Consider the following 22,117-nt stretch of genomic DNA (forward strand, 5'->3'; position numbering starts at 1 on the left):
TAAGACTGTATTTTTAAGTACTCTCTATACCTAACATGGGGCTGGAACTCACAACCCCGAGATCAAGAGTCGCATGCTCTGCAGACTGAGCCGATTTTTTAACCTTGATTGAAATATTTTCATTTCATGATCTCTCATCTCTTAAGCTATCAAATGTAATGATAAGTGAGAAGGGTAATGTCTCTATGCATATAAATGAAGGACCAGAATCTAATTTTGAAGCATTCTAGTCTGTTTTCTTACTTTCATACTAAAAATTCAAAGATCCTCATGATTCATTAGCTAAATTCAAAAATCCCATTTTCTATTTCTAATATTTTACATAGATAGATCAAGTAAAATATTTTCAAAGCACAATTAGACCAGCACAAGCAAATATGCGTATGTATTAACATAAGGAATGAAATTAATGATCAAGTCAGGAAACACAGTCCCGGATAGGTGTTTCTTGTTGGACACAGTAGGCTATCCTACACTACTTTGAAAAGCATGGCATTTAACACATGCTTGGCACATACTTGTTGAATATGACCAAACTTAAAGCAATTAGATAAGAAAACATTAGTCTTTCAGCTAAACCTCAAAATATAGCATGTTAGAAATAAAAATCAGAAAATCAAATACTTAAAAAAAAAAAAAACCCAACCAAACAAACCCTTTTCTTCCCTACCAGTGCTAAGATAAGCTATTAAAGAATTGCTTAATTTCAAAGTACTTACAGTTAAGAAATAGATTCCGAACAGGAAGTGTTTTGTGGCTTGGAAGAAAATCTCACTAGAAGAGAGATATGTGAAAACAGAGAAGTAAGTGTGTTTCTATTGCAGACGTAGTAGTACAAAGAACAAATTCAGAGGTTTTTATTGGCCAATATAATTCTGGCAGCAAAGTGTGTTCCTGTTATCTTCAGCGACGTGGATGGAGCTAGAGGGTATTATGCTAAGCGAAATAAGTCAGCCAGAGAAAGACAAATACCATATGATTTCACTCATCTGTGGAATTTAAGAAACAAAACAGATGAACATAGGTGAAGGGAAGGAAAAATAAAATAAGATGAAAATAGAGAGGGAGACAAACGTTCAGAGACTCTTAACTCTAGGAAACAAACTAAGGGTTGCTGGGGGGTGGGGGGAACGGTGGAACTGGGAGATGGATATTAAGGAGGGCATGTGATGTAATGAGCGCTGGGTGTTATATGCAACTGATGAATCACTTGACTTCTACCCTGAAACTAATAATACGGTATATGTTAACTAGATTGAATTTAAATAAAAAATTTAAAAAAAAAAGAAAATGAAAATATTTCTTGCTAAAAAAAGGTGTGTTCCTTCTCCTATGTTAAGTACAATCATACTTTTTTTTTTAGGGGGGAAAGCATTTGATTGATTAGATAATTTGATAGGTTTTACGTGCGTGGTAGAGCTTACCAATTTTCAAAACTTCCTTTCTCCTTTTAACACAGTAAATAGCTTGGATTTAGAGTGTATTTATTGTCATCTTTATATTGGGATGTTTGCACGTAGTATTTGGGAGCAAACAGGCTACCTGGAATTCCATACATAATCAGACACGTCTCTGTTTCTCTCTTATTTTTTCTGCTTCTTTGGACATCTTTCTTTGTTTTCTGTAGCATTGATTAAATGCTATGTGTTAGGCACTGTTTTAAATGCTTTGAGGGTATTAACTTATTGAATCCTCCCCATAATTCTGTGTAGTAGGAATGACTATTACCTCCATTTGACTGACAAGGAAATGGAGTCACAGCAACACTAAGTGGCTAGCAGGTGGCAGCTGGGAATCGTCTGAAATGGACTCTGAACTATATACTCTGCTGTCTGGTCTGCACCACATACTCACTCACACTCTCACCGTAGTCTAACATCAGCCTTGCTCTTGTGGGAAATACTTGCCATTTCAAACAACCCCAGAGTGGGTGAGAAGTTAGGCTTAAATTATGAATCGGAAATCAAAAGACTAGGAACAAGTATTTCCGAAGGAAGAAATACAAATGTAAAAAAATGGCATGGAAAACTTAGACTGGGTATAGTAAAAAGAGCCATAGTTTATAGCTGAGCTGACATGGTATAAAATCCTAGTTGTGTAATTTGTTGGCTATGTGGCCTCTGAAAGTCTGCTAAAAAACATGAGCTTTGGTTTCCTTACCTCTAAAATTAGAGAAATAAGGCTTACCTACCAGCCATTAAGGAACCATTGACAGCGGGTGGGGCATTTTAATGTTTCATATATGTAAGCTGATACCATTGAGAGATGCTTGAGATACCAAGTATAGTCTGACCCCGTGATTTTTTTTATCCCCACAAAGATGACATGCAGTTTTGACAAAGTTTTGCAAAATGGGTAGACTTGTTGATTTTGGTAGAATTATAAATTGGTACTCTCTTTTTTGGAAAGCAGTATTGGCAGAATAAAGAAAAAAAAAATCCCTTGGCCCTGCGATTTCCCTGGGAGGGAGTGTCTTCTTAAATTTTGCATCGGTAGGCACTTTGTTTGCCTCAGCCTGGTCCCAGCTCTGAATGAATACATGAAGAAAAGGGTCAAATCATGTCAGGTCTGTGTTGTGAAAAAGGAGTGGGGAGTAAGGGTTTAACCACCCATCCAGTCTCTGAGGTGTGCTGGAGGGAGCTGGAGAAGAATACAAGATGATATGTTGCAGACAGGAAATTTGGGCAGAAAACAATGTAACAGGAAATAACTGTTAGTGAGGTTCATGGACGGCTGGGAAAGTAAATTAATTCTGTGGGAAGTAAACCTTGAAGGATTTAAATTGGTGCTAAAGTAGAGGTGGAATATAATGAGTCAAGCTGAAGAGATAGGAACCATCAGGAAAGTCAAGTGACTACTTTTCAGACCCAGTGCTTTGACTTAATGAGGATAATGGGATGCATTTGAAATGCGGTCCATGCCAGAAAAACTGTTCACTTTACACATCCTTTGAATGTCTAATAGGCATCTCAAGCTTAACATGTCTTCATTGAAACTGGATTCTCATCCTTGAAAGATGCTATAACTTCTATCACTCAGGAAACTAACAGGGTTTCAGAGGCCTGTACCAGGAACTGGAGACAAAGACCCAATATATATTTTTAATTATGTCACAGTGCTCCAGCCTGGGAAGAACATGGACATGGGATGGGCATCTTGCTGAACTCTATTTGTGGTTTATAGACGGTGATGGAGAGAAGGTTTCATAATGCTTTGCTTGGCTTCCACAAATTGTTAAAATCCTTGTACTTAAACCTACAATTAAGTTGAGACAATCATATGGACCCATTATCCAGCTTCAATAATAATCAACTCATTACCAACATTGTTTTATTTATATCCACATCCAATAAAGGCTTATTTCTCCCCTGGATAATTTGGAAGCAAATTCCAGGCACCATATCATTTCATCAGTATTTTAGTATGTATCTCTAAAAAATTAGATCAATGAATATTTTAGTATCATCTCTACAAGAAACTCTTTAAAAAAATCATAAATCCAAAAGCTATAGCTAACCCCTGAATTTCTTAATACATCAAATATTCATTTTTTTAAAGATTTTATTTATTTATTCATGAGAGACACACAGAGAGAGGCAGAGACACAGGCAGAAGAAGAAGCAGGCCCCATGCAGGGAGCCTGATGTGGGACTCGATCCCGGGACTCCAGGATCATGCTCTGGGCCAGAGGCAGGCACTAAACCGCTGAGACACCCAGGGATCCCCTCATCAAATATTCAATCAATGTTCACATTTTTCTGATTTTCTCATAAACTTGCTTTAAAAAAAAAAGCTTTTATTTATTGATTAGAGAGTGAGCACAAGCAGGAGGAGTGGGAGAGGGAGAAATAGGCTCCCTGCTGAGCAGGGAGCCCAATTCAGGGTCTGATCCCAAGACCTGAGCCTAAGGCAGATGCTAACCAATTGAGCCACCTAAGCGCCTCATAAATTTGCTTTTTTTAAAGTTAGCTTGCATCAAGATCCAAATAAGGTTTATACATTACTACTGGTTGATATATCTCTTAAGTCATTTTAAATCTGTAGGTGTCTGCACCCCGATGTTTATAGCAGCAATGTCCACAATAGCCAAACTGTGGAAGGAGCCTTGGGGTCCATCGACAGATGAAGCTGTGGTCTATGTATACAATGGCATATTACTCAGCCGTTAGAAACGACAAATACCCACCTGGAGGGTATTATGCTGAGTGAAATAAGTCAGTCGGAGAAGGACAAACATTATATGGTCTCATTCATTTGAGGAATATAAAAAAAAATGAAAGAGAATAAAAAGGAAAGGAGAAAAAATGATGGGAAATATCAGAAAAGGAGACAGAACATGAGAGACTCCTAACTCTGGGAAAGAACAAGGGGTGGTAGAAAGGGAGGTGGGTGGAGGGGTGGGGGTGGGGGGGTGACTGGATGATGGGCACTGAGGGGGGCACTTGATGGGATGAGCACTGCTATATGTTGGCAAATTGAACTCCAATAAAAAAATTTAGAAAAGAAAAAAATATGTTTGTAAAGAGTCAAGTGCTCAATAACTGGTAACTATTATTTAGAAATGATTTTGAGTTAGTTTTCATAAAATCCACTAAAAACAAGAGTATTCTTTTAAAAAAATTAAAAAAATAAAAATTCAACAGAAAAAAAAGTCTGTAGGTGTCCTCTCCCTCTCTCTATTCCCTACTCCCTTCACCCCACTCCCCACATGTGTTTTTGTAGGAAATACACCTAGTTGTTTGTCTGGAGTGTTTCCTACAGTCTAGATTTGGTAGATTATATCCCCATGATGTCATTTAATATATTCCTCTCTTCCGTGTATTTCCTGTAAAGTGGTTGTAGATCTAGAAGCTTCATCAGATTCAGGTAAAAATTTTTTGGCTAGAACAATTCATAGTATTGCTGTATACTTCCATAACAAAGCACATAACGTTTAGTTGTTTTTCTTTCTCTGATGTTGGTTGATGATCATTGCGTAGGTCCAGTCTTTCATTAAGGGGGCAAAACAATGATATTTTAATTTTGTCATTCTGAGTCATTCTCTCCAGACTGCCTCAGAGACTTTCGACTATACGGATCACAAATAACTAGGGTCCAGCTGCTGCACTTTGAAATCCAATGCTGCCTTGGAACTGAGGCCACGCCTCCCATCAGCAGCTCCTCTAGGGACTGAGTGCAGTGGAGACATTAGGGAAGACATGGACTCCTTTGTAAGCTGACTTTGGCCAACCTTCCTTAGATTGCATAGCCCTTTTTAACGCTTTCCACCAGCTTTCTTTCCCTCTCTTTCACTCCCAATGCGATTTGCATCACAGTCCTACAGACATCTCAGCCTTTTCTTGCTCTCTCTCTATTTCCTTTCACATAAAAATTTTCTTGAAGAAAATCCCTTGCAATTTTTATCCAGTTTTGGTGTCTGCTTCTCAGGGAACAAGGACTGACACACATTCCTTCTTTATTTATTAGCTGGAATGCTTCTAAAATGAGAAAATTCTCCTCATCAACTATTTGTTTACCTTAAGGTATAATTCCTATACAAGGACAAATAAATTGTTCCCTTTATTTACTAGTTTTCAAAATGATAACCTGCTCCCTAGAATTTTTACAAGTATCCAATGAGTTAAAAAAAATGTGTCGTTATGAACCAATAAACATATTTGGTATGTTTCAATCCATTGTAGATATTATTCTTTTATTTAAAGATTTTAAAGTAATCTCTACACCTGATGTGGGGCTTGAACTCACAACCCCAAGATCAAGAATCATGTGCTTCACCAACTGAGCCTGACAGGTGCCTCTATTGCAGACGTCCTTCTTATTGATGCTAACATTGGGTTTTGGTAGATTCCTTGCTTTTTGTATGACACAATGTTCCCAGATTATTTTGCATATTTTCTGAGAGAGATATATCTCGGGCCTGAAATTGACCCTTTCTCCAAGGAGTCGTCACTTGTAAAAGTGTTTTGGGATGTTAACATCTGTGAGAAGAAGAGAGGAAGAAGAATTGGGCAGAGGAACCATCAGGCCACCATCAGATGAAATCTGTCTATCAGCTAACCACATTCTTCACAGCTGGGCACCCATTCCTTTCTTAAAGGGAACCTAGGTAGGACATTGCAATGCCAGCAAGAGCAAGTGACTCAGGCCTAGCCAGTCAAGAGCTCTAGGTCATTGGAAACAATGATTGGACAAAATATTGGGCATATAACCTAAATAGAGCCAATCCAAATCCTTTCTGAAGATTGCTATAAGGAGGCTGGAAAGAAAAAGCTTTGTCTTTTCTGTTGGAATTGTTCAACTGGAATGAGAGCCTGGCATTGCCAGTGGCCATCTTCCTTGGCTAACCGAAGGACATCTGACTGTAAGAGGGGAGAACGACTCCAGTGCGTAGGCTCAGGTGACAGAGGATGGGAGAGAGTGAGAGAAGCATTGAGATTCTACTCCTTGCTTCAGACCCTGACTTCTGATAGTACTCCCTTAGATTAATTCCAATCCAAGGCCCCAGTACACCACACCTCCCAGCTATGTGAGCCAACAAATACCCATTTTCCCCTTTTTAATTTGCTTAAAGAAGCTGAAGTTGAATTTAATTACTGTCACTTTGCAGCTAAAAAAACCTCTTGAGTAATAATTTACTTAAAACTATACTCTCTTAGCAGTGCAAAATTACTCTTTGAGAGAACAAAGAATGATTCTTGTTTGATTTGCATTCCTGAGTCAACAGCAAAACTATCACTGAGGGAATATTGTTTTTAGCATTCTACTTTCAAGGTTTTAGTGGTTACTGGCTACTAAGGTATATATGTATATATGTAGATACATGTTGCAGAGATAAGAGAAGATTTTTTTATTCCTCTAAATCCGTAGATATTTTTAGGTTTTGAAATACTTTTTTAAAATTTCAATTCCAGTAACAAAAAGATAATAGAATAAAATGAAATTTCAATTCCAGTAGACTTAACATACAGTATTATATTAGTTTCAGGTATAAAACATAGTGATTTAACAAGTCTATACATTACTAGGTGCTTATCAGGTTAAGTGTACTCCTTAATCCCCATCACTTATTTCACCCATGCCCCTACTCACCTCCCCTCTGGTAACCATCAGTTTGTTCTCTATATTTAAATGTCTGTTTTGGTTTTCTCTTTTTTCTTTGATCATTTATTTTGTTTGTTAAATTCCACATGTAAGTGAAGTCATATGGTATTTGTCTTTCTCTGACTGACTTATTTTGTTTAGTATTATATTCTCTGTATCTATACATGTTGTTACAAATGGTAAGATTTCATTCTTTTTATGGCTGAGTAATAGTCCATTATATATATATATATCACATCTTCTTTATCCATTCATCTATCAATGAACATTTGGGCTGCTTTAATCTGGTTATTGCAAATAATGCCTCAGTAAACATAGGGGTGCATATATCTTCAAATTAATGTTTTTGTATTCTTTGGGTAAATATCCCATAGTTAAATTACTGAATCATATGGTAGTTCTATTTTTAATTTTTTTGAGAATTATCCATACTGTTTTTCACAGTGGCTGCACCAGTTTGCATTCCCACCAATAGTGTAAGGCGGTTCCTTTTTATCCATGTCCTTGCCAACACTTGTTGCTTCTTAGAGTTTTGATTTTAGCCATTCTAACAAATGTGAGGTGATATCTCATTGTGCTTTTGATTTGCATTTCCCTCATGATGAGTGCTATTGAGCATCATTTCATATGTCTGTTGGCCATCTGGATGTCTTCTTTGGAGAAATGCCTGTTCATGTCTTCTGCCCAATTTTTGATTGGATTATTTGGGGTTTTTTTTTGGTGTTGAGTTACATAAGTTCTTTATATATTTTGGATGCTAATCCTTTCTCGTCATTTGCAAATATCTTCTGCCATTGAGTATTGTTGATTGTTTTCTTTGTTGCACAGAAGTTTTTTTATTTTGATATAATCCCAATAGTTCATTTTTGCTTTTCTTTCCTTTGCCTCAGGAGACATATCTAGAAAAATGTTGCTATAGCTGATGTCAGATAAATTACTGTCTGTGCTCTCTTCAAGGATATTTATGGTTTTAGGTCTCACATTTTGGCCTTTAATCCATTTTGAGTTTATTTTTGTGTATGGTGTAAGAAAGTGGTTCAGTTTCATTCTTTTACATGTTGCTGTCCAGTTTTCCCAGCACCATTTGTTGAAGAGACTTTTTCCCATTGTGAACTCTTTCCTCCTTTGTCATAGATTAATTGACCATATAATTGTGGGTTTATTTTTGGGTTTTCTATTTTGTTCCATTGATTTATATATCTATTTTTATGCCAGTACCATAATTGTTTTTGATTATTACATCTTTGTAATATAACTTGAAGTCTGGAAATGTGATACCTCCAGTTTTGTTTTTATTTTTCAAGGTTGTTTCGGCTATTCAGAGTTTTTATGGTTGGATACAAATTTTAAGATTTTTTGTTATAGTTCTGTGGAAAATGCTGTTGCAACTTGATAGGGATTGCATTAAGTCTATAGACTGCTTTGAGTAGCATGGGCATTTTAACAATATTTGTTCTTCCAGTACCTGAGCATGGACTATCTTTCCATTTCTTTGTGTTGTCTTCAATTTCTTTCATCAATGTTTTATGGTTTTCAGAGTACAGGTTTTTCACCTCATTGGTTAAGTGTATTCCTAGGTACTTTATTATTTTTGGTGCAAGTGTAAATGGAATTGTTTTCTTAATTTCTCTTTCTGCTACTTCATTATTAGTATATAGAAATGCAACAAATTTTTCTATATGTATCCTGCAACCTTACTGAATTCATTCATCAATTTTAGTAGTATTTATGTGGGGTCTTCAGGGTTCTCTCTATGTAGTATCATGTTATCTGAAAATAGTGGAAGTTTGACTTCTTCCTTACCAATCTGAATGGCTTTTATTTCTTTTTTCTTGTCTGATTTCTGTGGCTACAACTTTCAGTGCTATGCTGAATGGAAGTGGTGAGAGTAAACATCCCTGTCTTGTTCCTGACTGTAGGGGAAAAACTCTCAGTTTTTCACCATTGAGTAAGATGTTAGTTGTGGGTTTTTCACAGATGGCCTTTATTATGTTGAGGTATGTTCCCTCTAAACCTACGTTGCTGAAGAATTTTATCATAAATGAATGAATGAATACTTTGTCAAATGCTTTTTCTGCATCTATTGAAATGATCGTATTTTCTCTTTTATCCTTTCTCTTATGGATATAATGGATCACATAGATTTATTTGTGAATATTGAACCACCCTTGCAACTCAGGAATAAATCCCACTTGATCATGGTGAATGATTTTTTTCAATGTGTTGTTATATTCAGTTTGCTAATATTTTGTTGAGGATTTTTGCATCTCTGTTCATCAGGGGTATTGAGCTGAGTTCTCTCTCTCTCTCTTTCTCTCTGAAGTGTCTTTATTTGGTTTTGGTATCGAGTAATACTGACCGCACAGAATGAATTTGGAAGCTTTCCTTCCTTTTCTGTTTTTCAGAATAGTTTGAGAAGAGTGGGTATTAACTCCTCCTTAAATGTTTGGTAGAATTCACCTGTGAAGCCATATGGTCCTGAACTGTTGTTTGTTGGGAGTTTTTTGATTATTGATTCAATTACATTGCTGGTAATTTGGTCTATTCAAATTTCCTATTTCTTGTTCATTCAGTTTTGGGAGGTTTTATGTTTCTAGGAATTTATTCATTTCTTCTAGGCTGTCCAATTTTTTGGCATATAATTTTTCATAATATTTTTTGTTTGACTCTTCTCTCTCTCAGATGAATCTGGATAAAGCTTTATCAATTTTCTTGAACTTTTCAAAGAAGCAACTCATGGCTTTTGGCTTTTGGCTGGCTTCTTTGATCTGTTCTATTGTGTGTGTGTGTGTTTAAGTTTCTGTTTTGTTATTTCTGCTCTAATGCTTATTATTTCCTTCCTTCTTGCTGGTTTTGAGTTTTGTTTTTCTTCTTTTTCTAGCTCCTTCAGGTGTAAAGTTAGATTGTTTTTTTGAGATTTTTTTCTTGCTTTTTAAAATTTTTTTATTTATTTATTCATGAGAGGCACAGAGAGAGAGAGAGAGAGGCAGAGGCATAGGCAGTGGGAGAAGCAGGATCCATGCAGGGAGCCTGATGCAGGACTTGATCCCAGGACCCCAGGATCACAACCTGAGCCACACACAGATGCTCAACCACTGAGCCACCCAGGTATCCTGATTTTTCTTGCTTCTTGAGGTAAGCCTGTATTACCATAAATTAAGTTTTGAAATATTTTTTGACTTCACAGAAGAGTTGCAAAAATAGGATAGAATTCTCATTTGCCCTTCACCTAGCTTTTCCTAAAATTAACATCTCATATAACTATAGTAAGATGATCAAAAACAGCATAATCTTATCTGGTCCCCTAATCTCTGCCACCCGTTACACCCCTCACACTCTTTTCTTACCCATCCCCTATAGATACCAATCTCTTTAGTTTCTGGTTTATCTTCCTTTAATTTTTTTTTGTATTCATGTAGAGAGGATCTGAGACCCAGCCCACAGCCCCAGCTGAATTCCCAGCTCACAGTCAGCACCAACTTATCATTTATCTTGAAAGTAGAGTCTCCCTCAGCTGATGTTGTGTGGAAGTAGATGTACTGCTTTCTCTGAGCTTTGCCCAAGTTGTGGATTTGTGAACAAAGTGAATAATTGCTAGTTTGTTGGAGTGGTTTGTTTCCAGAAATAGATACCTGGTGGAGCAGAGGGCAAACAATGTAATATAGATGGATCTTTAAAAATTTAAAAATTTTATTATGAAAGAGGGAAATTTGGCACTTGAACAAATTTAATTCTGTCTACTCCAGTTCCCCATAGATAATAGCCTTAAGAAATGACATGAAAATTGAAAAGGGAAAAAAAATTCACCCTATACCATTATGAATTAATTTCAAAAGAAACCAATATATTCTTCTACCATCTCTGACCTGTGATCTATATTTACATAAGGATTTTTACATTTTCAAAATAAAATTCACCTTTTTCTGCTCTGGATGTGATGTCAGAGTATGGTAGGTATGTGGCTGCTATCCTTCTATGCTCTTTTCTGTTGTACTGTTTTCCAGTGTATTTTAATTTCTTGTCTTCCTTCCTCCAATACGTGTCTTCATATTGTCCCTACAACTAGTATGCCCTTATGATGAGAAAAGGGATTTAATAAATGATTGTTAGGTGACAAATGAATAAATGATTAAACATGTATGGATGTTGTGTTTTTCAACAATTTATTTAATCCCTTGGTTTGGAAGTTACTGCTCCCACTACACACAAAAAACTATGTAATGCTTAATTTGGTATTTTATATAGATCAGGAGTAAATTCAAACAAAAAAGCTGTGAGTTGAGTTAGAAGGTAGATTAGTGGAGGAGGGGCAAGACGGCGGAAGAGTAGGGTCCCCAAGTCACCTGTCCCCACCAAATTACCTAGATAACCTTCAAATCATCCTGAAAATCTACGAATTCGGCCTGAGATTTAAAGAGAGACCAGCTGGAACGCTACAGTGAGAAGAGTTCGCGCTTCTATCAAGGTAGAAAGACGGGGAAAAAGAAATAAAGACACAAGAGGCCTCCAAGGGGGAGGGGCCCCGCGAGGAGCCGGGCTGAGGCCGGGGCGAGTGTCCCAGGACAGGAGAGCCCCGTCCCGGAGGAGCAGGAGCTGCACCAACCTTCCCGGGGGAAAGAGGCTCGCAGGGAGGTGGAGCAGGACCCAGGAGGGCGGGGATGCCCTCGGGCTCCCGGGGACACTAACAGACACCTGCGCCCCGGGAGAGTGTGCCGAGCTCCCTAAGGGCTGCAGCGCGCACGGCGGGACCCGGAGCAGCTCGGGGGGGCTCGGGGGCGGCTCCGCGGAGGGGGCTGCGGGGCGGGAGCAGCTCGGGGGGGCTCGGGGGCGGCTCCGCGGAGGGGGCTGCGGCCCGGGAGCACGAATCCAACAGCGCAGACCGGGAGCACTGGGCGCCGGGACACAGCCCAGGATCCGGCCTCCCCCCGGGACAGGCAGAGGCCGGGAGGGCCCAGGACCGCAAGGACGCTCCTGCCCCGAGCTGAGCAGATCAGCGGCCCCGCCTGGAGCCTCCAGGCCCTGCAGACGGAGAGCTCCGGAGCTACTGCGGGGGCTGACTCCAGGGCTGCAGAGCTGCCGCCGCCACTGCGGTTGTTCCTCCTGGGGCCTCACGGGGTGAACAACCCCCACTGAGCCCTGCACCTGGCAGGGGGCAGAGCAGCTCCCCCAAGTGCTAACACCTGAAAATCAGCACAACAGGCCCCTCCCCCAGAAGACCAGCTAGACGGACCAGTTCCAGGGGAAGCCAAGGGACTTAAAGTACACAGAATCAGGAGATACTCCCCTGTGGTTTGTTTTTTTGTTTGTTTGTTTTTTTGTTTTTTGTTTTTTTGTTTTTTGTTTTTTGCTTTTTGATTTCTGTTTGCTTCCCCACCCTTTATTTCCTCTCTTTCTTTTTCTTTCTCTTTTTCTTCTTTTTTTTCTTTTTTCTTCCTTTTTTCTTTTTCTCTTTTCTTTCCTTCTTTCTCTCCTCTCTTTTTCTCCTTTTCCCAATACAACTTGTTTTTTGGCCACTCTGCACTGAGCAAAATGACTAGAAGGAAAACCTCACCTCAAAAGAAAGAATCAGAAACAGTCCTCTCTCCCACAGAGTTACAAAATCTGGATTACAATTCAATGTCAGAAAGCCAATTCAGAAACACTATTATACAGCTACTGGTGGCTCTAGAAAAGAGCATAAAGGACTCAAGAGACTTCATGACTGCAGAATTTAGATCCAATCAGGCAGAAATTAAAAATCAACTGAATGAGATGCAATCCAAAATAGAAGTCCTAACGACAAGGGTTAACAAGGTGGAAGAACGAGTGAGTGACATAGAAGACAAGTTGATGGCAAAGAGGGAAACTGAGGAATAAAGAGACAAACAATTAAAAGACCATGAAGATAGATTAAGGGAAATAAACAACAGCCTGAGGAAGAAAAACCTACATTTAATTGGGGTTCCCGAGGGCACTGAAAGGGCCAGAGGGCCAGAATATGTATTTGAACAAATCATAGTTGAAAACTTTCCTAATCTGGAAAGGGAAACAAGCATTCAGATCCAGGAAATAGAGAGATCCCCCCGTAAAATCAATAAAAACCGTTCAACATCTCGACATTTAATAGTTAAGCTTGCAAATTCCAAAGATAAAGAGAAGATCCTTAAAGCAGCAAGAGACAAGAAATCCCTGACTTTTATGGGGAGGAGTATTAGGGTAACAGCAGACCTCTCCACAGAGACCTGGCAGGCCAGAAAGGGCTGGCAGGATATATTCAGGGTCCTAAATGAGAAGAACATGCAACCAAGAATACTTTATCCAGCAAGGCTCTCATTCAGAATGGAAGGAGAGATAAAGAGCTTCCAAGATAGGCAGAAACTGAAAGAATATGTGACCTCCAAGCCAGCTCTGCAAGAAATTTTAAGGGGGACTCTGAAAATTCCCCTTTAAGAAGAAGTTCAGTGGAACAATCCACAAAAACAAGGACTGAATAGATATCATGATGACACTAAACTCATATCTTTCAGTAGTAACTCTGAACGTGAATGGGCTTAATGACCCCATCAGAAGGCGCAGGGTTTCAGACTGGATAAAAAAGCAGGACCCATCTATTTGCTGTCTACAAGAGACTCATTTTAGACAGAAGGACACCTACAGCCTGAAAATAAAAGGTTGGAGAACCATTTACCATTCGAATGGTCCTCAAAAGAAAGCAGGGGTAGCCATCCTTATATCAGATAAACTAAAATTTACCCCAAAGACTGTAGTGAGAGATGAAGAGGGACACTATCTCATACTTAAAGGATCTATCCAACAAGAGGACAATCCTCAATATATATGCCCCGAATGAGGAGCTGCCAAATATATCAATTAATAACCAAAGTGAAGAAATACTTAGACAATAATACATTTATACTTTGTGACTTCAATCTAGCTCTTTCTATACTCGATAGGTCTTCTAAGCAAAACATCTCCAAAGAAACGAGAGCTTTAAATGATACACTGGACCAGATGGATTTCACAGATATCTACAGAACTTTACATCCAAACTCAACTGAATACACATTCTTCTCAAGTGCACATGGAACTTTCTCCAGAATAGACCACATACTGGGTCACAAATCAGGTCTGAACCGATACCAAAAGATTGGGATCGTCCCCTGCATATTCTCAGACCATAATGCCTTGAAATTAGAACTAAATCACAACAAGAAGTTTGGAAGGACCTCAAACACGTGGAGGCTAAGGACCATCCTGCTAAAAGATGAAAGGGTCAACTAGGAAATTAAGGAAGAATTAAAAAGGTTCATGGAAAGTAATGAGAATGAAGATACAACCGTTCAAAATCTTTGGGATGCAGCAAAAGCAGTCCTAAGGGGGAAATACATCGCAATACAAGCATCCATTCAAAAACTGGAAAGAACTCAAATACAAAAGCTAACCTTACACATAAAGGAGCTAGAGAAAAAACAGCAAATAGATCCTACACCCATCAGAAGAAGAGAGTTAATAAAGATTCGAGCAGAACTCAACGAAATCGAGACCAGAAGAACTGTGGAACAGATCAACAGAACCAGGAGTTGGTTCTTTGAAAGAATTAGTAAGATAGATAAACCATTAGCCAGCCTTATTAAAAAGAAGAGAGAGAAGACTCAAATTAATAAAATCATGAGTGAGAAAGGAGAGATCACGACCAACACCAAGGAAATACAAACAATTTTAAAAACATATTATGAACAGCTATACACCAATAAATTAGGCAATCTAGAAGAAATGGACGCAATCCTGGAAAGCCACAAACTACCAAAACTGGAACAGGAAGAAATAGAAAACCTGAACAGGCCAATAACCAGGGAGGAAATTGAAGCAGTCATCAAAAACCTCCCAAGACACAAAAGTCCAGGGCCAGATGGCTTCCCAGGGGAATTCTATCAAATGTTTAAAGAAGAAATCATACCTATTCTACTAAAGCTGTTTGGAAAGATAGAAAGAGATGGAGTACTTCCAAATTCGTTCTATGAGGCCAACATCACCTTAATTCCAAAACCAGACAAAGACCACAACAAAAAGGAGAATTACAGACCAATATCCCTGATGAACATGGATGCAAAAATTCTCAACAAGATACTAGCTAATAGGATGCAACAGTACATTAAGAAGATTATTCACCATGACCAAGTAGGATTTATTCCCGGGACACAAGGCTGGTTCAACACTCGTAAAACAATCAATGTGATTCATCATATCAGCAAGAGAAAAACCAAGAACCATATGATCCTCTCGTAGATGCAGAGAAAGCATTTGACAAAATACAGCATCCATTCCTGATCAAAACTCTTCAGAGTGTAGGGATAGAGGGAACATTCCTCAACATCTTAAAAGCCATCTACGAAAAGCCCACAGCAAATATCATTCTCAATGGGGAGGCACTGGGAGCCTTTCCCCTAAGATCAGGAACAAGACAGGGATGTCCACTCTCACCACTGCTGTTCAACATAGTACTGGAAGTCCTAGCCTCAGCAATCAGACAACAAAAAGACATTAAAGGCATTCAAATTGGCAAAGAAGAAGTCAAACTCTCCCTCTTCGCCAATGGTGTGATACTCTACATAGAAAATCCAAAAGCCTCCACCCCAAGATTGCTAGAACTTATACAGCAATTTGGTAGCATGGCAGGATACAAAATCAATGCCCAGAAATCAGTGGCATTTCTATACGCTAACAATGTGACTGAAGAAAGAGAAATTAAGGGGTCAATCCCATTGACAATTGCACCCAAAAGCATAAGATACCTAGGAATAAACCTAACCAAAGAGGTAAAGGATCTATACCCTAAAAACTATAGAACACTTCTGAAAGAAATTGAGGAAGACACAAAGAGATGGAAAAATATTCCATGCTCATGGATTGGCAGAATTAATATTGTGAAAATGTCAATGTTACCCAGGGCAATATACACGTTTAATGCAATCCCTATCAAAATACCATGGACTTTCTTCAGAGAGTTGGAACAAATTATTTTAAGGTTTGTGTGGAATCAGAAAAGACCCCGAATAGCCAGGGGAATTTTAAAAAAGAAAACCATATCTGGGGGCATCACAATGCCAGATTTCAGGTTGGACTACAAAGCTGTGGTCATCGAGACAGTGTGGTACTGGCACAAAAACAGACACATAGATCAATGGAACAGAATAGAGAATCCAGAAGTGGACCCTCAACTTTATGGTCAACTAATATTTGATAAAGGAGGAAAGACTATCCATTGGAAGAAAGACAGTCTCTTCAATAAATGGTGCTGGGAAAATTGGACATCCACATGCAGAAGAATGAAACTAGACCACTCTCTTTCACCAGACACAAAGATAAACTCAAAATGGATGAAAGATCTAAATGTGAGACAGGATTCCATCAAAATCCTAGAGGAGAACACAGGCAACACCCTTTTTGAACGCAGCCACAGTAACTTCTTGCAAGATACATCCACGAAGGCAAAAGAAACAAAAGCAAAAATGAACTATTGGGACTTCATCAAGATAAGAAGCTTTTGCACAGCAAAGGATACAGTCAACAAAACCAAAAGACAACCTACAGAATGGGAGAAGATATTTGCAAATGACATATCAGATAAAGGGCTAGTTTCCAAGATCTATAAAGAACTTATTAAACTCAACACCCAAGAAACAAACAATCCAATCATGAAATGGGCAAAAAACATGAACAGAAATCTCACAGAGGAAGACATAGACATGGCCAACACGCACATGAGAAAATGCTCTGCATCACTTGCCATCAGGGAAATACAAATCAAAACCACAATGAGATACCACCTCACACCAGTGAGAATGGGGAAAATTAACAAGGCAGGAAACCACAAATGTTGGAGAGGATGCGGAGAAAAGGGAACCCTCCTGCACTGTTGGTGGGAATGTGAACTGGTGCAGCCACTCTGGAAAACTGTTGGAGGTTCCTCAAAGAGTTAAAAATAGACCTGCCCTATGACCCAGCAATTGCACTGTTGGGGATTTACCCCAAAGATACAGATGCAATGAAACGCCGGGACACCTGCACCCCGATGTTTCTAGCAGCAATGTCCACAATAGCCAAACTGTGGAAGGAGCCTTGGTGTCCATCGGCAGATGAATGGATAAAGAAGATGTGGTTTATGTATACAATGGAATATTCCTCAGCCATTAGAAACGACAAATACCCACCATTTGCTTCAACGTGGATGGAACTGGAGGGTATTATGCTGAGTGAAGTAAGTCAATCAGAGAAGGACAGTGTATGTTCTCATTCATTTGGGGAATATAAATAATAGTGAAAGGGAATATAAGGGAAGGGAGAAGAAATGTGTGGGAAATATCAGAAAGGGAGACAGAACATAAAGACTCCTAACTCTGGGAAATGAACTAGGGGTGGTGGAAGGGGAGGAGGGCGGGGGGTGGGGGTGAATGGGTGACGGGCACTGAGGGGGGCACTTGACGGGATGAGCACTGGGTGTTATTCTGTATGTTGGTAAATTGGACACCAATAAAAAATAAATTTATTTAAAAAAAGAAGGTAGATTAGTGATTGGCAGAGGCTAGGGAGAAGGAAGATGGGAAATGGCTGCTAATGAGTACATATTTCCTTTTTATTTTATTTTATTTATTTTATTTTATTTTATTTATTTATTCATGAGAGACAGAGAGCGAGAGACAGAGAGACAGAGAGACAAAGAGAGAGAGAGAGACAGAGACAGAGAGACAGAGAAAGGCAGAGACACAGGCAGAGGTAGAAGCAGGCTCCATGCAGGGAGCCTGACGCAGGTCTCAATCCCCTGTCCCCAGGATCACACCCCGGTCCCAAGGCGGCGCTAAACCGCTGAGCCACCCAGGCTGCCCTGAGTACAGATTTTCTAAAAAAGAAAACATTCTGGAATTAGATAGTGGCGATGGTTTGCATAACTTTGTGACTATGCCAAAAACCACTGAACGGTACTTTAAAGGGGGGAATTTTATGGTATGTGAATTTTATGTCAAAATTTTAAAAGCTATGAATTGGAAATTCTTTTCTTTCCATATTTAAGTTTATTTATATATTTTTTTAAAGTAATCTCTATACAAAACGTGGGGCTCAAACTCACACACACAAGATCAAGAGTCACATACTCTATCAACTGAGCCAATCAAGCACCCCTCATCTTTTCTTTTCCTATATTAGAAGAAAGTTACAGATGGAGTTAAACTCTTTGTTCAATACATTTTTCTAATCAACATCTGGAATAACTAGAGCTATCATTCATATCAAACAGAGGGCCAGTTGCTTTTGAAATTATTATTTTTGTGAAATCATTAATGTTCTTCTAACCAGAAAGTTGGCCATTACATAAATATTTTCATAGAAAAACTAAACACTTCCAGATGTGAATGAGGACAAAACATGTATATTCCTCAATAGGCTCTTATCATGTAATGTGTAAATGAATCTTAATTTCATTTGCTTATATTCTGGGCCCATTGCTGTAAATATTGTTAGAAATCATGGCATTTCTCCAGATGAAGTAGTATCCTTAAAGAATTGATGGCAAAGAACATTTTGGCTTATTGTTCATTGTTTTTTAGTTAAAGCATGCAAACTAAATACAGATCATAAAGCTTACTGGGAATAGAAGACTGAAGAGTCCACCCTCTAAACACCGAGAAACCAGCTTTAACAATAAGCATGGTGCAAAGAAGTAGTCCAGTTCACATAGTTATTTCCCCAGCCAAACATTCTCTCAGTGGGAAGGAATATGAAGAGAACAAAGATCGAATGAATTACAAACTGCTTGGTAAGAGAAGATCAATATTATAAAACTAGTTTCTGTGGAAATCTATTTCTGTAGTGAGAGCCTCTTTCACTTCTAACTCATGCCAACAACTGAAGTCTGGTGGTTTAAAACATGAAAAAAATTATGTCTGGTGGGAATGCAGTCCCAGAAGTTTATAATCGGGAATATGATTTTTTCGGTATCATATTCCATACCTGCTATGGAAGAGGTTGTGAGACTTCTTTCCCTGGGTAAAATATATCTTTATTGTAGGACTCCTCCCTGTAGATGAAAATCCTGTTCTGTATCTTGAAGAAAGACTCTCCATTTCTTAGGGAGCATAGGCTCCATACTCAATAGCTATAGACTCGTAGGATGCCCAGGCTACTTCTTGAAATTTGATAACTCTTATTGGGAGGGACCATATATAGGCTATAAGGTAACAGAACCAACTTACGTGCCTCTTTTCCCCAAATGAAATAAAACAAAACAAAAAAAGAAACAAGAGCCTGAGGGCAGGGATATAAATAATCCTTAGAAATAACCAGAACCAAGGAATTGAACAGGGTTGAGGTCTCTATTTGTAATTTTCTTTCTTTTTTTTTTTTTTTTTCAGACTGACCTTTTCTGAAATAGCGAGTGGTCATATGGCGTTGTGTTAATCATATAAAAGATGGCATTCCTTGGGATGCTGGGGTGGCTCTGTCAGTTAAGCATCTGAAGCTAGGTTTCAGCTCAGGTTATGATCTCAGGGTCATGAGATCGGGCCCCGAGTTGGGCTCCACACTCAGTATGGCATCTGTTTGGGATTTTCTCTCCTTTTCCCTCTGCCCCTCCTGCTTGTACTCTTTCTCTTTAAACATAAATAAATCTTAAAAAAAAAAAAAAAGAAAAAGATAGGCTTTTCTCTACACGCTGGAGCAGAAACTGCAGATTCAACCTGTGATGACTCAGGCTTGCCTGGCACTTGGGCGAAGTATAAGGAAGAAGGCACAGGTGCCCCAATGGGGTTCCTTTGGTCTCTGTGTAATGGCTTAATAGGAACCTGGGATCTTAGCTGTGTCTTTTTGGTTTCATGGGCATCACACCACTGTCAGAGATTCTAAGATGTTTGGACTCAACTCTGTTATTGAGCCCACAGACCCACAAGAGATCTTAAATTTCCTCCCCAATATCAAGAAGGCCTCCTGATCCCTCTGACCTTCCTCCCCATCCCAAAGGGAAAGAAAACTAAGGTGTATATGAGATATTGTGGCTATGGTGGAAGCTTCTGGAGGCATTAGAAAACTAACGATCATACAAATTGGGGAGAGGGAGAAGAATATATGATTAAAACAGTGAGAGACCAAGGCTTGAGGACTCCCTAGGAAGGTGAGTCATTTGTACCCCTTCAATCTTAAACATTTTTGTTCAACATGCCAACCTCCTCCCTGTATCATAGAGAAATTTAATCTTTTCTTAAAATTGAAGTACAGTAGACATGCAATATTATATTAGTTTCAGGTGTATAACAGTGATCTGACAATTCTATATATCACCCAATGCTCGCCACAGTAAGTGTAGTTACCTTCTGTTATCGTACAAAGTAATTACAGTATTATTGATTATATTCCCTATGCTGTGCTTTTCATTCCCTTACTCCCTTATTTTATAGGAGTCATTTAATCTTTGGGAAGTTGAAACCAATTTAAGATGCCAATGATGGCAAATTATAGTAACCACTTACCTTCACAATTATAAAATTGTCTTAATAGAAAATGTAAATGTGTATTGTTTTTTACAAGTTTCCATTTTTCTTCAAAATAGTACAAGGAAATAACTAAAAGTTTTCAAGTAATATAGGTTTTATAATGAACAGCAGGAGCTTCATGGTACGTCCTTTCTATTGTTGAAATCCTGCTCCAGAGAGGGAAGTAATTTTAACTTGATTATTTCTGCTTCTGTTTTTAGGTTTCCTGGGGTTTATCTCTGTATCTCTGAATAATATATTATACTGTTGTGTCCTGATGAACAATTTTAGGCATTATCTAAGACTTGCCTTAGGAGGATTATGCATTTACAGCTTTCCTCTTCCTCCTCTTTTTCAATATAGCACCAGGTCTATTTTTAGTTCCCACTTTAATTCCTTTATAACTTTATTTTTTTAAAAGATTTTATTTATTTATTCATGAGAGACACACAAAGAGAGGCAGAGACACAGGCAGAGGTAGAAGCAGTCTCCCCACAAGGAACCTGATTCAGAACTTGATCCCAGGACCCTGGGATCATGCCCTAAGCCAAAGGCAGATGCTCAACCACTGAGCCACTCAGGTGTCCCAGTACTATCTACTTTAGACAGACCCCTTGACTTACCATTTATAAGATGAGAAGAGCAGTGTCAGTAGCATGTCCTTCTACTACCCTCCCCATTTCTACCTCCCAACTTCTGTAAATCTCTACTTTTACTTGCATGTTTTCACAACCGGTAAAACTTACATCCTGTTCTATACCCATAATTAGGCAATTTGTGCTTTGCTTAATGGTTGAACCTCTGTACTTGACAAGGCAATATTAACATTATTATGATTATGTGAATATTGTTAAGGGCATAGCCAAGCTTCAGTTTTCTTTATCCATTCACTAAACCCTTACTAATTGCTAGGTGCTTTTCTAATTGCTCTACAATTGCTAACTAACTCAGTCTTATAATAGCCCTATGGTGAAGCACTATTTTTAACCTTATTTTTTTAGTGATGAAACTGCCAGGCAGAGAGGTTAAGGAAGTTGCCAAAGATCACAGAATTAGTTAGCTGGTGAGTCAGGAATTGTTTTTCTCTGAAGCTTCTATTCATTTTTTTTTTTTTACAACAGTTTTTCCCCCTTGTGATGAGAACTTTTAAGACTTACCTTCTAGGGGTGCCTGGGTGGCTCAGTTGGTTAAGCATCTGCTTTCAGCTCAGGTCATGATACTGGGATCCTGGGATCCTGGGATCGAGTCCTGTATCGGGCTCCCTGCTTAGCGGAGATTCTGCTTCTCCTTCTCCCGCTGCCACTCTCTTGCTCATGCTCTTTCTCTCTGTCTCTCACTCTCAAATAAATAAAATCTTAAAAAAAGAGATTTACTTTCTATTCAACATCCTATCCTAGATACAATATTATATATAGACTATTGTTCCCATGCTGTATATTGTATCACCATGACCTATTTATTTTATAACTGGAAGTTTGTACCTCTTGACCCCCCTCATACATTTTATTCACCCCCTG

At 38.8% G+C, this 22,117-nt stretch overlaps 1 protein-coding gene across 2 annotated transcripts in view; it reads right to left on the bottom strand.

Moving 5' to 3' along the window:
• Positions 1–21,326, bottom strand: part of PLAC8 (placenta associated 8) — a 45,651-nt gene extending 24,325 nt beyond the window's left edge. The window contains exons 1-2 of one of the 2 annotated variants that reach the window (XM_077882739.1): positions 21,224–21,326; positions 720–774 (exon numbers count right to left, since the gene is read on the bottom strand). In XM_077882739.1, the coding sequence (XP_077738865.1) occupies positions 720–774; positions 21,224–21,258 (90 nt within the window). In that variant the 5' untranslated portion in view covers positions 21,259–21,326. The remainder of the gene's footprint in view (positions 1–719; positions 775–21,223) is intronic. The other variant, XM_077882740.1, reaches the window with a different exon arrangement.
• Positions 21,327–22,117: the final 791 nt, after the last annotated feature.

The sequence above is a fragment of the Canis aureus genome, chromosome 33, assembly GCF_053574225.1.
Source record: "Canis aureus isolate CA01 chromosome 33, VMU_Caureus_v.1.0, whole genome shotgun sequence".
Taxonomy (NCBI): Eukaryota; Metazoa; Chordata; class Mammalia; order Carnivora; family Canidae; genus Canis; species Canis aureus.